Below are 12,636 nucleotides of genomic sequence, written 5' to 3'. Positions count from 1 at the left end.
TGCCTAATGAAGAGACAAGAGAAAACAAAGAGGCTTTCCAAAATACTGTACATGGAAATTTGAACTAAAAGATTGTAGGGCTTTACCCACGAAGGGATCCCTTCCAGAAATTCTCAGAGTCATAGGTCAAAGCACAAGATCAATGAGGGGGTTTGGAAATAGTTTTCAACCAGCAATAGACGCGCCTCGGTTAGTACCTCATTAGCTGCGTCATTGCCCCAAGCGCAAAGATGCTTTTTAACTTGCGTAAGCCTCTTAGTTTTATAGCCAAACAAAACCAAACTACTAGGAACATACTTCCGATGTGGGATTTTATAAGTAGCTTGCCAACATAAAAGACATTATAATAAACAGAAAAGACATTAAGGAGATCAGTATCATATAACTAGAGAATTGCAGTAACGTTATCTAAGATACGGCATCTTAAGTTAATTGCACGATGCATCTACATCTCTTCTTATACTCTGCTTCGGGAGTCCTTCCCTCTATCACCTTAACCGACCCATCATTCAAACCAACCGCAAACTGGTTTGGCTCTTGCGGGTGAGAGGCCACAACTAGAGGGGACAAGCCTTGGTTCCTGTGAAAGCAAAGAGAGACTTGATATAGAGACATACGATTTATAATTGTCTGGCTTCCTTTTAAGTCGATTAAGCAGATTCAAGACGGAATCTTAGATTAACTTAGAATTAAGAATTTAATGAAATGTTGGATAAGCACTTACCCTTGAGGCAAGTAGGCCGATGGAGAGATACGACATATTAATCTATGAGTGTCTGCGTCGAGACTCCAATGTTACCATCGCACAAAGTGGTGTAGACCAACTGGCTGTTTGAGCTCCATGATTCTTGATGATGATTTATAAAGGAGAGAAAACATAAATGTCTACGAGTATTAGACTATTCAACTGTTGGAACAAACGAAATGGAGTTGTTGTGTTATTTTCAACCAAGAATAATGTTAGAGAGCTTTGTATTAAAGAGATACATGAATGAGTATTATTTATCTTATCGAACACATCCTTTTCTTTAATGAACTCTTGGTTTGTCTGTAGACTGTAAGAAAACAACAACAGAAATGTATGTATTTGATCATATATCTGCATTGAGTTATGGATTTAAAATATAAAACTGCGTTGAGTTATGTTCCTGGCAGGATAAGTGTACTTTATGTTTACACTTCAAAGATATAGCAGGGCTATAAATATTTAAAATTGAATGGTAGGAGCCGCGCGAACGCAGGCTCCCTCTGCCACAAATAATGACGCAGGCTCTCCCACTTGGGGAGACCTTAAGCTAAGCGCCCCTCCTCAGTGCAATGGAGGTCACTAGCCTAGGCCACTCGTCTTCTTGATCACGAGTTGACCCCGTCCAGGTAAGTGATTTGCTCGGTTCATCTACCTCTCTTCTTATACTCTGCTTTGCGAGTCCTTCCCTTTAAATGTAAGCGATGTGGGATAAATTTACACGTCCTTCACTCACACGGTTTAGACGGCAAAGATTCTTTCATGCACACGGGCCGGATTCTAAAGGCCTCTATTAAAGTGTTTGAAGCCCGTTTCTTGTTACATTTCTGGATGCACACCACTCTGATTTTTTTTTTTTATCTCTCCCATCATATTTTGTTTCGTATAGTGGGATCAGTGTTATATTTGATCAACAAAACGCCACATATTACTTTGTTTTTGTGATCTTTAATGAAATTTTGCTGATCCCTGCGTTACCAAAACTACCTAAAGTTCTTGAGGTCTGAGCTTTATGTGTTTGTGAGAACACGAACTGCAGATTTGCTGTGATGATTCTTGTCTTGACAGGATTTTACAGGAATGTTGTTAAGCAGTGTCTTTCAGCAGAGTATAAAACAGAGAAAAGATGAAACAGAGCGAGTTTATTCAAAGGACTTTCAGTTCCACCATTCTCGATGGCAATAATTTATAAAGAAGAATATTCTTGTAATTTCGGTACGTTCGTAAGATCATTCAGCGATAGATTATCATGCAACGGAGTTGTTAAAGAGATGCGTAATGAAAAGACAAGAGAAAACAATAAGGCTTTCCAAAATACATGAAAAAAATGTGAACTAAAAGATTGCAGGGCTTTACACACGAAGGGAGCCCTTCCAGAAATTCTCTTAGTTTTATAGTCAAACAAAACCGACCTACTTGGAACATCTTTCCGATGTGGGATATTAGAAGTAGCTTGACCTACCCCAAAGCTATTACTATGAACTTTCGTCCTGAGTGTGTATACAATTCTTATCCAACAACCTATTTTTTCCAAAAAGAATAACAATTTAACATACAATCTTTGAATAGCTTGTTAAGAAAGGAAATAGAGAATTGCAATGTAAAACTAATATACTTCAAAACTAAGAATAGATGGTAGGAGGCTCCCTCTGCCACAAATAATGACGCAGACTCTCCCACTTGGGGAGACCTTAGGCTAAGCGCCCTCTCCTTGTATCCTCTCCTTTAATTTGTGCAATGGAGAGAGATCACTAGCCTAGGCCACCCATATTTTTGATAATGAGTTGACCCCGTCCAGGTAAGTGATTTGCTTGATCTCTCCCCTTCTCTTTTTATACTATGCTTCGCGAGTCCTTCCCTGCAAACGTAAGCGATGTGGGACTCTTCTAAATCTCCTACTCCCAAGCTTTAAACGGCAAAATTGTTAGTTTTACTTACATGTGCGGACGCTACAGGCCCAATTAAGTGTGTGTAAGTTGTAACCGCTCGTGGTTAAAAGCACACATGGATTGTAAAGAAGATAAATTCCCAAGAGCATAGAGATTGAACACACTATGGGAAGAAGTAGTTCACTAGAAAGTCCAACTAATGTATATTTGGAGGCTGGAGATCAAATATATGGAAGTGAGTTTTCTATACTGGGTTCCAAAGATCTGGGTTCGAAAGATTTTCAACAAGATCTAACACATACAACAAGAAGAAAGAAGAGAGAGGGAAGAGATATTTCTGCAGACCGAGGTTGGTTTTTCAAGAAAAAAAAGTTGACTTCTCTAATTACAAGTGTCTTGCGATGCAAGAAAACACTTGCAGGTGAAAACAGAGGAAGGCGAGATGATTCTGCGGAAGAGACTACTGAAGCTGACGAGACCATTGCTGCTGGTAAAGCTAAACCCACTTCAGAAAAGGATAGTTTTTTTTTGGAAAGCCTGAGATGTATAGGGACCGTTTATAGGTTCATGCCGTTATTGATGGTGGCGAGGTATCAATTTCTCGCCCAGAGACCTTCACTAAACAGTCATATGGTCTTATACAAACTTTATTTCATACCAATGTCATTATCTTAAGTCTTAACAATCTTCAAACTAAGACTACATTCGAAGACCTAATACCACTGCTGAAACCTAAATAATAATCAGTAACAAACACTAACTAACCAACAAACCTGAAGAGTCAATATTTGAAACTAATTACATGGATAGATAATTATGACTAAAGCCATTGTAATTTGTTCATCTTTGTAACTGTTCTTGAGTTTGGTTGTTTGTGGTGGATGGCGACGTGTTGATTGATGGCTTCAGAGGGTGGAACCATCCCCCATTTGCCTTCAGCCTCGGTCGGTTCTATCACCTTAACAGACCCATCATTCAGACCAACAGCAAACTGGTTTGGCTCTTGAGGGTGGGCCGCCACAACTAGAGAGGACAAGCCTTGGTTCCTGTGAAAGCAAAGAGGGTTAACATAGAACTAGAATGAAGAATCTAATGAAATGTTGGTTTAAGCACGTACCCTTGAGGAAAGTAGGCAGATGGAGAGATACGACATCTTAACCTAAGACTGTCTGCGTCAAACACTCCAATGTTACCATCACGGAAAGTGGCGTAGATCAACTGGCTGTTGCAGGCATACACTGCTGAAGATATAGGAGCAGACAACGAGTCTTGAGGAATCCATGACACATGGAAACAAGAAAACATAAAGTCACTACAAAAATTCAGAAAATAATTAAGAACTCAGGTCTGTGTATAATCTTAATTTTGGTGTTTATATATCTACGGACATATAGAGAGATGATCTGATCATACGTACCTGTCGGATACATTCCATCTTGGAAGCATCAAATATCGCTATATATATCGCTATATATATATATATACAATTTTGAATCATTCATTCTATATTATAAATGCAGTGGCGTGCCTAGCTTGCACGACGTTTAAATATTGAAAACTATAACCTATATAAATCACATGACAACATCTATAAACTGATACTATGCGCTTGCGCGGATGTATTTTTCAAAAATATATTGTTATTTGATTTTCATGTTAATATTAGGGATGGACAAAAAACCAGAATCCGAATAACTTAACCGATCCCGATCTAAAAAGTAGTATCAAACCCGAATCAAATTGATTAAATATCTGAATTATTCAAAATTTTGGTATTTAGATAACCAAAACCGAATCCATTCCGAAATAAAGTATTTCGGGTACTACAATGTATCTGAAATAGATTCATATATTTATATACATATATATTAATTATTTTTAGATTTAATGTATATAAAACATCTTAAACATGTTTGATAATTTTAAGTTGGTTTAGATACTTGAAAATATATACAAATAATCAAAAGTAAATATCTAAAATATATACGATATTTTTTATACTGCTATCCGTGTTTTCATACAAACATTTTATTTTAAATGCTATAAAGCTATCGAACCGAATAAACCAATCGTTAAAATATATTAGTATAATTGTAGGTAAATTATATAATTTAATTAATAATATATACATAAATTATTTTATTGCTTAACTAATTGATTTAGTTGATGAATTAGTTAAATTTTGAACTGAAGCTTTCTCAAAGAGAAAACAAAATTGAATAGAAGAATTTTATGCTTATACAATTGGTTTAGTAATGGATTGGTTAACATTTAAACCAAAGCATTTCTCTGGATAACAACTGTGTGTGTATACGTATGCTTACATATTTAATTATTTATCTTTTGGTCAAGACATAGCTAATTATGTATACCTTTTTCTAAAGAAATAACATAGATTTTTTTATTTGATAAAAAAAAGATAGTGATTAGTGTAAGGTTATTGTATGTTTTCTCGTTAAAAATGTACTGACATGCATGGTACCTATCACACTTTTTTTTTCCTAACAACTATCACACTTTATCTTCCTCTTTGTATTGGCTAAAACTATGTGTATAAGTTTCTAATGAATTTATATTATAACTATCATAAATGGATTAAGCCAAAAATAACCCCAATATTTATGTCTTAAGATATTTTTTGCGGACACTTATTTTATTTTACTTACTATTATAAATAAAGTCAAATGAAAATTTTAATTTTCAATAATTAAATATATATATATATATTAAATAAACCATATAATCTATTAAAATAATAAAATTAAAATAGTGGAAGTTCATTTATATTCAAATGAGGGTAAAATATACATTTCTAAATGTTAACTGAAATTAAATAGTTTCTGCTTAGCAATAATATAAAATGTTAATATTATTTTCAAAAAAAAAAAATATCTGCCCAGTAAAAGAAAAAAAAAACTCTCCTTTTTCGATATATACATTTGCATCTTCGTTATGTAAGCATCGACTTGGTTCGCTCTTTATGTTTTCTCAAACATTATTTATCAATCCCACTCTTTCTCGAGAATCTGCGAGCATCCCGATCTGAGAATCACACAAACATATAGAATCATATATGTTTGCTGCTTTGGCTACTCTTGAAAATTCACAATAAAACCAGTTTGGTATATGAGAATTTAGAGAATGTACCTTTTGACACATACTCAGTCCATACGAAGGAACAATAGAAATAGATTCTTAGGTGAAGAAGCTGTGATCGTGATACTCTTATCGCTTTTTCACAGCTTGAGAATTTCTGTTTCAGTGCTCCTTTTGTTGTCTTTAACTGCCTCTCTCTCATGTATTGATTTGAAACACTGGATTAGCGCATCCTGTATAATATGAACTCAGATTCCCTTACTGAAACATATGGAATTGTATAGGCCAGCTCAGAAGAAGCAAAGAGAAATGCAACATCTGCAATCGCGAATAAACTCAAGAAAGTTGATATCTGCAAACATTTTCTAAAGATTTTTAAGATTAGACACATTGAAGAAAACTATCATTTCTTGTGTTTGAAGAAACTTTAAATGTTTACGATTGTATCATATTGCTGAATATCAAGCTCAAATTTTGGTGTGCCTTTCTCTATGATCACAGTAGTTGTCAATAGGGCATCCTTTTCCTGCTAACAATCAAGAATTAATACATGATTTAGAAACTGTGCTTAAAGAGAGACAATGACCTCAAGGGATTAAAAAATAGAAAAAAATAACCAACAGTTACCTGAGAACACCAACGACATTAGTATAGTTTTTATATCTTATGTCTTTTTACTTAATATCTTATGTCTTTTTACTTAATATCTTATGCCATTTTCTGGATACGCACGACTCAGACTTATCCAATATGACAGTATTTTGCTCATATTTTGCTTCGTGTTGTGGATCAAATGTTATATTCGATCAACAAAATGCCACATATTACTTTGTTTTGTTATATTTGATGAAATTTAACTGATTCCTACGTTACCAGCTACCTAAAGCTCTTAAGATCTGAATTTTCTTTGTTTGTAAGAATACAAATTGCAGATTTTCTCTGAAGATTCCTGTCTTTGACAGGATTTTACAGGAATATTGGAAAGCAGTGTCTTTCAGCAGAAGATAAACACAGAGAAAAGTTGAAACAGAGCGAGTTCATTCAAAGTATTTTCAGTTCTATCCTTCTTGATGGCGATTTATAGAGGAGAACATTCCTGGTAACTTTTGTACGTTTGCTAGATCATTTAGCGACTGATTATCATGTAACGGATTTGTCATGAAAAAAACAACAAGAAAACAATGTTAAAAGAGTTGCCTAATGAAGAGACAAGAGAAAACAAAGAGGCTTTCCAAAATACTGTACATGGAAATTTGAACTAAAAGATTGTAGGGCTTTACCCACGAAGGGATCCCTTCCAGAAATTCTCAGAGTCATAGGTCAAAGCACAAGATCAATGAGGGGGTTTGGAAATAGTTTTCAACCAGCAATAGACGCGCCTCGGTTAGTACCTCATTAGCTGCGTCATTGCCCTAAGCGCAAAGATGCTTTTTAACTTGCGTAAGCCTCTTAGTTTTATAGCCAAACAAAACCAAACTACTAGGAACATACTTCCGATGTGGGATTTTATAAGTAGCTTGCCAACATAAAAGACATTATAATAAACAGAAAAGACATTAAGGAGATCAGTATCATATAACTAGAGAATTGCAGTAACGTTATCTAAGATACGGCATCTTAAGTTAATTGCACGATGCATCTACATCTCTTCTTATACTCTGCTTCGGGAGTCCTTCCCTCTATCACCTTAACCGACCCATCATTCAAACCAACCGCAAACTGGTTTGGCTCTTGCGGGTGAGAGGCCACAACTAGAGGGGACAAGCCTTGGTTCCTGTGAAAGCAAAGAGAGACTTGATATAGAGACATACGATTTATAATTGTCTGGCTTCCTTTTAAGTCGATTAAGCAGATTCAAGACGGAATCTTAGATTAACTTAGAATTAAGAATTTAATGAAATGTTGGATAAGCACTTACCCTTGAGGCAAGTAGGCCGATGGAGAGATACGACATATTAATCTATGAGTGTCTGCGTCGAACACTCCAATGTTACCATCGCACAAAGTGGTGTAGACCAACTGGCTGTTTGAGCTCCATGATTCTTGATGATGATTTATAAAGGAGAGAAAAAATAAATTTGTCTACGAGTATTAGACTATTCAACTGTTGGAACAAATGAAATGGAGTTGTTGTGTTATTTTCAACCAAGAATAATGTTAGAGAGCTTTGTATTAAAGAGATACATGAATGAGTATTATTTATCTTATCGAACACATCCTTTTCTTTAATGAACTCTTGGTTTGTCTGTAGACTGTAAGAAAACAACAACAGAAATGTATGTATTTGATCATATATCTGCATTGAGTTATGGATTTAAAATATAAAACTGCGTTGAGTTATGTTCCTGGCAGGATAAGTGTACTTTATGTTTACACTTCAAAGATATAGCAGGGCTATAAATATTTAAAATTGAATGGTAGGAGCCGCGCGAACGCAGGCTCCCTCTGCCACAAATAATGACGCAGGCTCTCCCACTTGGGGAGACCTTAAGCTAAGCGCCCCTCCTCAGTGCAATGGAGGTCACTAGCCTAGGCCACTCGTCTTCTTGATCACGAGTTGACCCCGTCCAGGTAAGTGATTTGCTCGGTTCATCTACCTCTCTTCTTATACTCTGCTTTGCGAGTCCTTCCCTTTAAATGTAAGCGATGTGGGATAAATTTACACGTCCTTCACTCACACGGTTTAGACGGCAAAGATTCTTTCATGCACACGGGCCGGATTCTAAAGGCCTCTATTAAAGTGTTTGAAGCCCGTTTCTTGTTACATTTCTGGATGCACACCACTCTGATTTTTTTTTTTTATCTCTCCCATAATATTTTGTTTCGTATAGTGGGATCAGTGTTATATTTGATCAACAAAACGCCACATATTACTTTGTTTTTGTGATCTTTAATGAAATTTTGCTGATCCCTGCGTTACCAAAACTACCTAAAGTTCTTGAGGTCTGAGCTTTATGTGTTTGTGAGAACACGAACTGCAGATTTGCTGTGATGATTCTTGTCTTGACAGGATTTTACAGGAATGTTGTTAAGCAGTGTCTTTCAGCAGAGTATAAAACAGAGAAAAGATGAAACAGAGCGAGTTTATTCAAAGGACTTTCAGTTCCACCATTCTCGATGGCAATAATTTATAAAGAAGAATATTCTTGTAATTTCGGTACGTTCGTAAGATCATTCAGCGATAGATTATCATGCAACGGAGTTGTTAAAGAGATGCGTAATGAAAAGACAAGAGAAAACAATAAGGCTTTCCAAAATACATGAAAAAAATGTGAACTAAAAGATTGCAGGGCTTTACACACGAAGGGAGCCCTTCCAGAAATTCTCTTAGTTTTATAGTCAAACAAAACCGACCTACTTGGAACATCTTTCCGATGTGGGATATTAGAAGTAGCTTGACCTACCCCAAAGCTATTACTATGAACTTTCGTCCTGAGTGTGTATACAATTCTTATCCAACAACCTATTTTTTCCAAAAAGAATAACAATTTAACATACAATCTTTGAATAGCTTGTTAAGAAAGGAAATAGAGAATTGCAATGTAAAACTAATATACTTCAAAACTAAGAATAGATGGTAGGAGGCTCCCTCTGCCACAAATAATGACGCAGACTCTCCCACTTGGGGAGACCTTAGGCTAAGCGCCCTCTCCTTGTATCCTCTCCTTTAATTTGTGCAATGGAGAGAGATCACTAGCCTAGGCCACCCATATTTTTGATAATGAGTTGACCCCGTCCAGGTAAGTGATTTGCTTGATCTCTCCCCTTCTCTTTTTATACTATGCTTCGCGAGTCCTTCCCTGCAAACGTAAGCGATGTGGGACTCTTCTAAATCTCCTACTCCCAAGCTTTAAACGGCAAAATTGTTAGTTTTACTTACATGTGCGGACGCTACAGGCCCAATTAAGTGTGTGTAAGTTGTAACCGCTCGTGGTTAAAAGCACACATGGATTGTAAAGAAGATAAATTCCCAAGAGCATAGAGATTGAACACACTATGGGAAGAAGTAGTTCACTAGAAAGTCCAACTAATGTATATTTGGAGGCTGGAGATCAAATATATGGAAGTGAGTTTTCTATACTGGGTTCCAAAGATCTGGGTTCGAAAGATTTTCAACAAGATCTAACACATACAACAAGAAGAAAGAAGAGAGAGGGAAGAGATATTTCTGCAGACCGAGGTTGGTTTTTCAAGAAAAAAAAGTTGACTTCTCTAATTACAAGTGTCTTGCGATGCAAGAAAACACTTGCAGGTGAAAACAGAGGAAGGCGAGATGATTCTGCGGAAGAGACTACTGAAGCTGACGAGACCATTGCTGCTGGTAAAGCTAAACCCACTTCAGAAAAGGATAGTTTTTTTTTGGAAAGCCTGAGATGTATAGGGACCGTTTATAGGTTCATGCCGTTATTGATGGTGGCGAGGTATCAATTTCTCGCCCAGAGACCTTCACTAAACAGTCATATGGTCTTATACAAACTTTATTTCATACCAATGTCATTATCTTAAGTCTTAACAATCTTCAAACTAAGACTACATTCGAAGACCTAATACCACTGCTGAAACCTAAATAATAATCAGTAACAAACACTAACTAACCAACAAACCTGAAGAGTCAATATTTGAAACTAATTACATGGATAGATAATTATGACTAAAGCCATTGTAATTTGTTCATCTTTGTAACTGTTCTTGAGTTTGGTTGTTTGTGGTGGATGGCGACGTGTTGATTGATGGCTTCAGAGGGTGGAACCATCCCCCATTTGCCTTCAGCCTCGGTCGGTTCTATCACCTTAACAGACCCATCATTCAGACCAACAGCAAACTGGTTTGGCTCTTGAGGGTGGGCCGCCACAACTAGAGAGGACAAGCCTTGGTTCCTGTGAAAGCAAAGAGGGTTAACATAGAACTAGAATGAAGAATCTAATGAAATGTTGGTTTAAGCACGTACCCTTGAGGAAAGTAGGCAGATGGAGAGATACGACATCTTAACCTAAGACTGTCTGCGTCAAACACTCCAATGTTACCATCACGGAAAGTGGCGTAGATCAACTGGCTGTTGCAGGCATACACTGCTGAAGATATAGGAGCAGACAACGAGTCTTGAGGAATCCATGACACATGGAAACAAGAAAACATAAAGTCACTACAAAAATTCAGAAAATAATTAAGAACTCAGGTCTGTGTATAATCTTAATTTTGGTGTTTATATATCTACGGACATATAGAGAGATGATCTGATCATACGTACCTGTCGGATACATTCCATCTTGGAAGCATCAAATATCGCTATATATATCGCTATATATATATATACAATTTTGAATCATTCATTCTATATTATAAATGCAGTGGCGTGCCTAGCTTGCACGACGTTTAAATATTGAAAACTATAACCTATATAAATCACATGACAACATCTATAAACTGATACTATGCGCTTGCGCGGATGTATTTTTCAAAAATATATTGTTATTTGATTTTCATGTTAATATTAGGGATGGATAAAAAACCAGAATCCGAATAACTTAACCGATCCCGATCTAAAAAGTAGTATCAAACCCGAATCAAATTAATTAAATATCTGAATTATTCAAAATTTTGGTATTTAGATAACCAAAACCGAATCCATTCCGAAATAAAGTATTTCGGGTACTACAATGTATCTGAAATAGATTCATATATTTATATACATATATATTAATTATTTTTAGATTTAATGTATATAAAACATCTTAAACATGTTTGATAATTTTAAGTTGGTTTAGATACTTGAAAATATATACAAATAATCAAAAGTAAATATCTAAAATATATACGATATTTTTTATACTGCTATCCGTGTTTTCATACAAACATTTTATTTTAAATGCTATAAAGCTATCGAACCGAATAAACCAATCGTTAAAATATATTAGTATAATTGTAGGTAAATTATATAATTTAATTAATAATATATACATAATTTATTTCATTGATATGATCTTCATACTTAGGTGGTTGGTTTTAGTAATTTAATATTTTATCAGAAGTTATTTTTTCATTTTCATCGAATTGAACAAAACATAATTTTACCTTTTTGTTGACAAATATGTGTGTTAGTATTTATTTATTTAATAATATTATAAAATACTATTTTCTTGTTTTTTATTCTATAAAAACTATTGATTTTACTAGCTTAATATGTTTACTAATTATTTTAAATAGGAAAAATAAAATATAAAAAATAGTCTATCTAAAACTAAAAAAAATTCATGTTATATATTAAAGCCAGTATCTATTTTTTAATATGGTATTAGGTAAGTTGTTAATATGATAGCTGTTTTTTATAAACCGAACCGATATCCGGATTGGACACCCTAGATGAAATATTATTTGTGTAGGTATGATCTTAATATTGTAGCTTTTTCTTACTATATATAATTTTAACTCCTTTAATTTAATTTTAAGATTTGATCTCTTATCTTGAAATTCATTATACTACTATGTTTCTTTATGTATTCTCTTAAGCCTTGATTGGCAGAAATGCTTTTTATTATCCAATTAATAGTTATTCAAAGATACTAGTGCTCTCCAAATGCTTTTTACTTAATGATCTGATATGGAGTTTTGGTAGAGCATTTGTATTTAGAATATATATATATATAAAAAATAATCATATATTATTAGTTTATTCTATTTAATAAAATTAAAATTATGTTTATATCCAAAAAAAAAATTTAATTTTAAAGTTTCTATAAAGAAGAATATTTCACATTTTAAAATATAATATAATTTATTTAATTATATATCATTCATTATTTTTAATAACAAAACATAAAATAATATATTTATACATTATAAATATAAACATATCTATATTATCTATAAATAAATTATATATTATATATTATTTTTATGATAATTTTA

The 12,636-nt window shown here is 34.3% G+C and overlaps 2 protein-coding genes, 1 long non-coding RNA gene, 2 other non-coding genes and 4 pseudogenes across 6 annotated transcripts; all 9 read right to left on the bottom strand.

Annotated features, from left to right (window-relative positions):
- Positions 1 to 69: 69 nt before the first annotated feature.
- On the bottom strand, positions 70 to 232 carry LOC130510330 (U4 spliceosomal RNA; annotated as a pseudogene).
- Positions 233 to 1,221: 989 nt separating this feature from the next.
- LOC130510360 (U1 spliceosomal RNA) lies at positions 1,222 to 1,382 on the bottom strand. The gene has a single exon (XR_008944032.1). It is a non-coding gene; the product is annotated as a U1 spliceosomal RNA (small nuclear RNA).
- Positions 1,383 to 1,926: 544 nt separating this feature from the next.
- Positions 1,927 to 4,061, bottom strand: LOC130509510 (topless-related protein 3-like). Its single transcript, XM_057005637.1, has 2 exons — positions 3,752 to 4,061; positions 1,927 to 3,680 (listed from the first exon to the last, which is right to left on the bottom strand). Exons 1-2 carry the CDS (start codon positions 3,937 to 3,939, stop codon positions 3,455 to 3,457), a joined length of 414 nt encoding a protein of 137 aa, XP_056861617.1. The 5' UTR covers positions 3,940 to 4,061; the 3' UTR covers positions 1,927 to 3,454.
- Positions 2,382 to 2,551, bottom strand: LOC130510244 (U1 spliceosomal RNA; annotated as a pseudogene).
- Positions 4,062 to 5,409: 1,348 nt separating the features above from the next.
- On the bottom strand, positions 5,410 to 6,292 carry LOC130509562 (uncharacterized). The gene is made up of 3 exons (XR_008943590.1): positions 6,170 to 6,292; positions 5,782 to 6,048; positions 5,410 to 5,676 (listed from the first exon to the last, which is right to left on the bottom strand). It is a non-coding gene; the product is annotated as an uncharacterized LOC130509562 (long non-coding RNA).
- A 701-nt stretch (positions 6,293 to 6,993) lies between these two features.
- LOC130510331 (U4 spliceosomal RNA) lies at positions 6,994 to 7,156 on the bottom strand (annotated as a pseudogene).
- A 989-nt stretch (positions 7,157 to 8,145) lies between these two features.
- Positions 8,146 to 10,988, bottom strand: LOC130509497 (topless-related protein 3-like). 2 transcript variants are annotated; one of them, XR_008943513.1, is made up of 3 exons: positions 10,679 to 10,988; positions 9,363 to 10,607; positions 8,146 to 8,216 (listed from the first exon to the last, which is right to left on the bottom strand). XR_008943513.1 is itself a non-coding variant. In XM_057005616.1 (2 exons), the coding sequence occupies exons 1-2, from the start codon at positions 10,864 to 10,866 to the stop codon at positions 10,382 to 10,384; spliced, it is 414 nt and encodes a 137-aa protein (XP_056861596.1). In that variant the 5' UTR covers positions 10,867 to 10,988; the 3' UTR covers positions 8,854 to 10,381. The 2 variants fall into 2 exon arrangements, 1 of the variants encoding a protein (XP_056861596.1); XM_057005616.1 differs by lacking the exon at positions 8,146 to 8,216 and having other exon boundaries at positions 8,854 to 10,607.
- Positions 8,149 to 8,309, bottom strand: LOC130510349 (U1 spliceosomal RNA). The gene has a single exon (XR_008944020.1). It is a non-coding gene; the product is annotated as a U1 spliceosomal RNA (small nuclear RNA).
- LOC130510232 (U1 spliceosomal RNA) lies at positions 9,309 to 9,478 on the bottom strand (annotated as a pseudogene).
- Positions 10,989 to 12,636: the final 1,648 nt, after the last annotated feature.

This window comes from Raphanus sativus, chromosome 3 (genome assembly GCF_000801105.2).
Source record: "Raphanus sativus cultivar WK10039 chromosome 3, ASM80110v3, whole genome shotgun sequence".
In the NCBI taxonomy this organism is placed as follows: domain Eukaryota; kingdom Viridiplantae; phylum Streptophyta; class Magnoliopsida; order Brassicales; family Brassicaceae; genus Raphanus; species Raphanus sativus.
Note: the sequence above shows the minus strand (reverse complement) of the source record. Positions and strands in the feature narration are given on the sequence as shown.

What these genes read in the sequence shown, in the direction of transcription:
- LOC130509510 (XM_057005637.1), bottom strand. Translation starts at nt 3,939, where the DNA reads ATGTTTTCTTGTTTCCATGTGTCATGGATTCCTCAAGACTCGTTGTCT. An exon ending in TCTGCCTACTTTCCTCAAGG is followed by an intron (nt 3,681 to 3,751) that starts GTACGTGCTTAA and finishes TTGCTTTCACAG; the next exon opens with GAACCAAGGCTTGTCCTCTC.
- LOC130509497 (XM_057005616.1), bottom strand. Translation starts at nt 10,866, where the DNA reads ATGTTTTCTTGTTTCCATGTGTCATGGATTCCTCAAGACTCGTTGTCT. An exon ending in TCTGCCTACTTTCCTCAAGG is followed by an intron (nt 10,608 to 10,678) that starts GTACGTGCTTAA and finishes TTGCTTTCACAG; the next exon opens with GAACCAAGGCTTGTCCTCTC.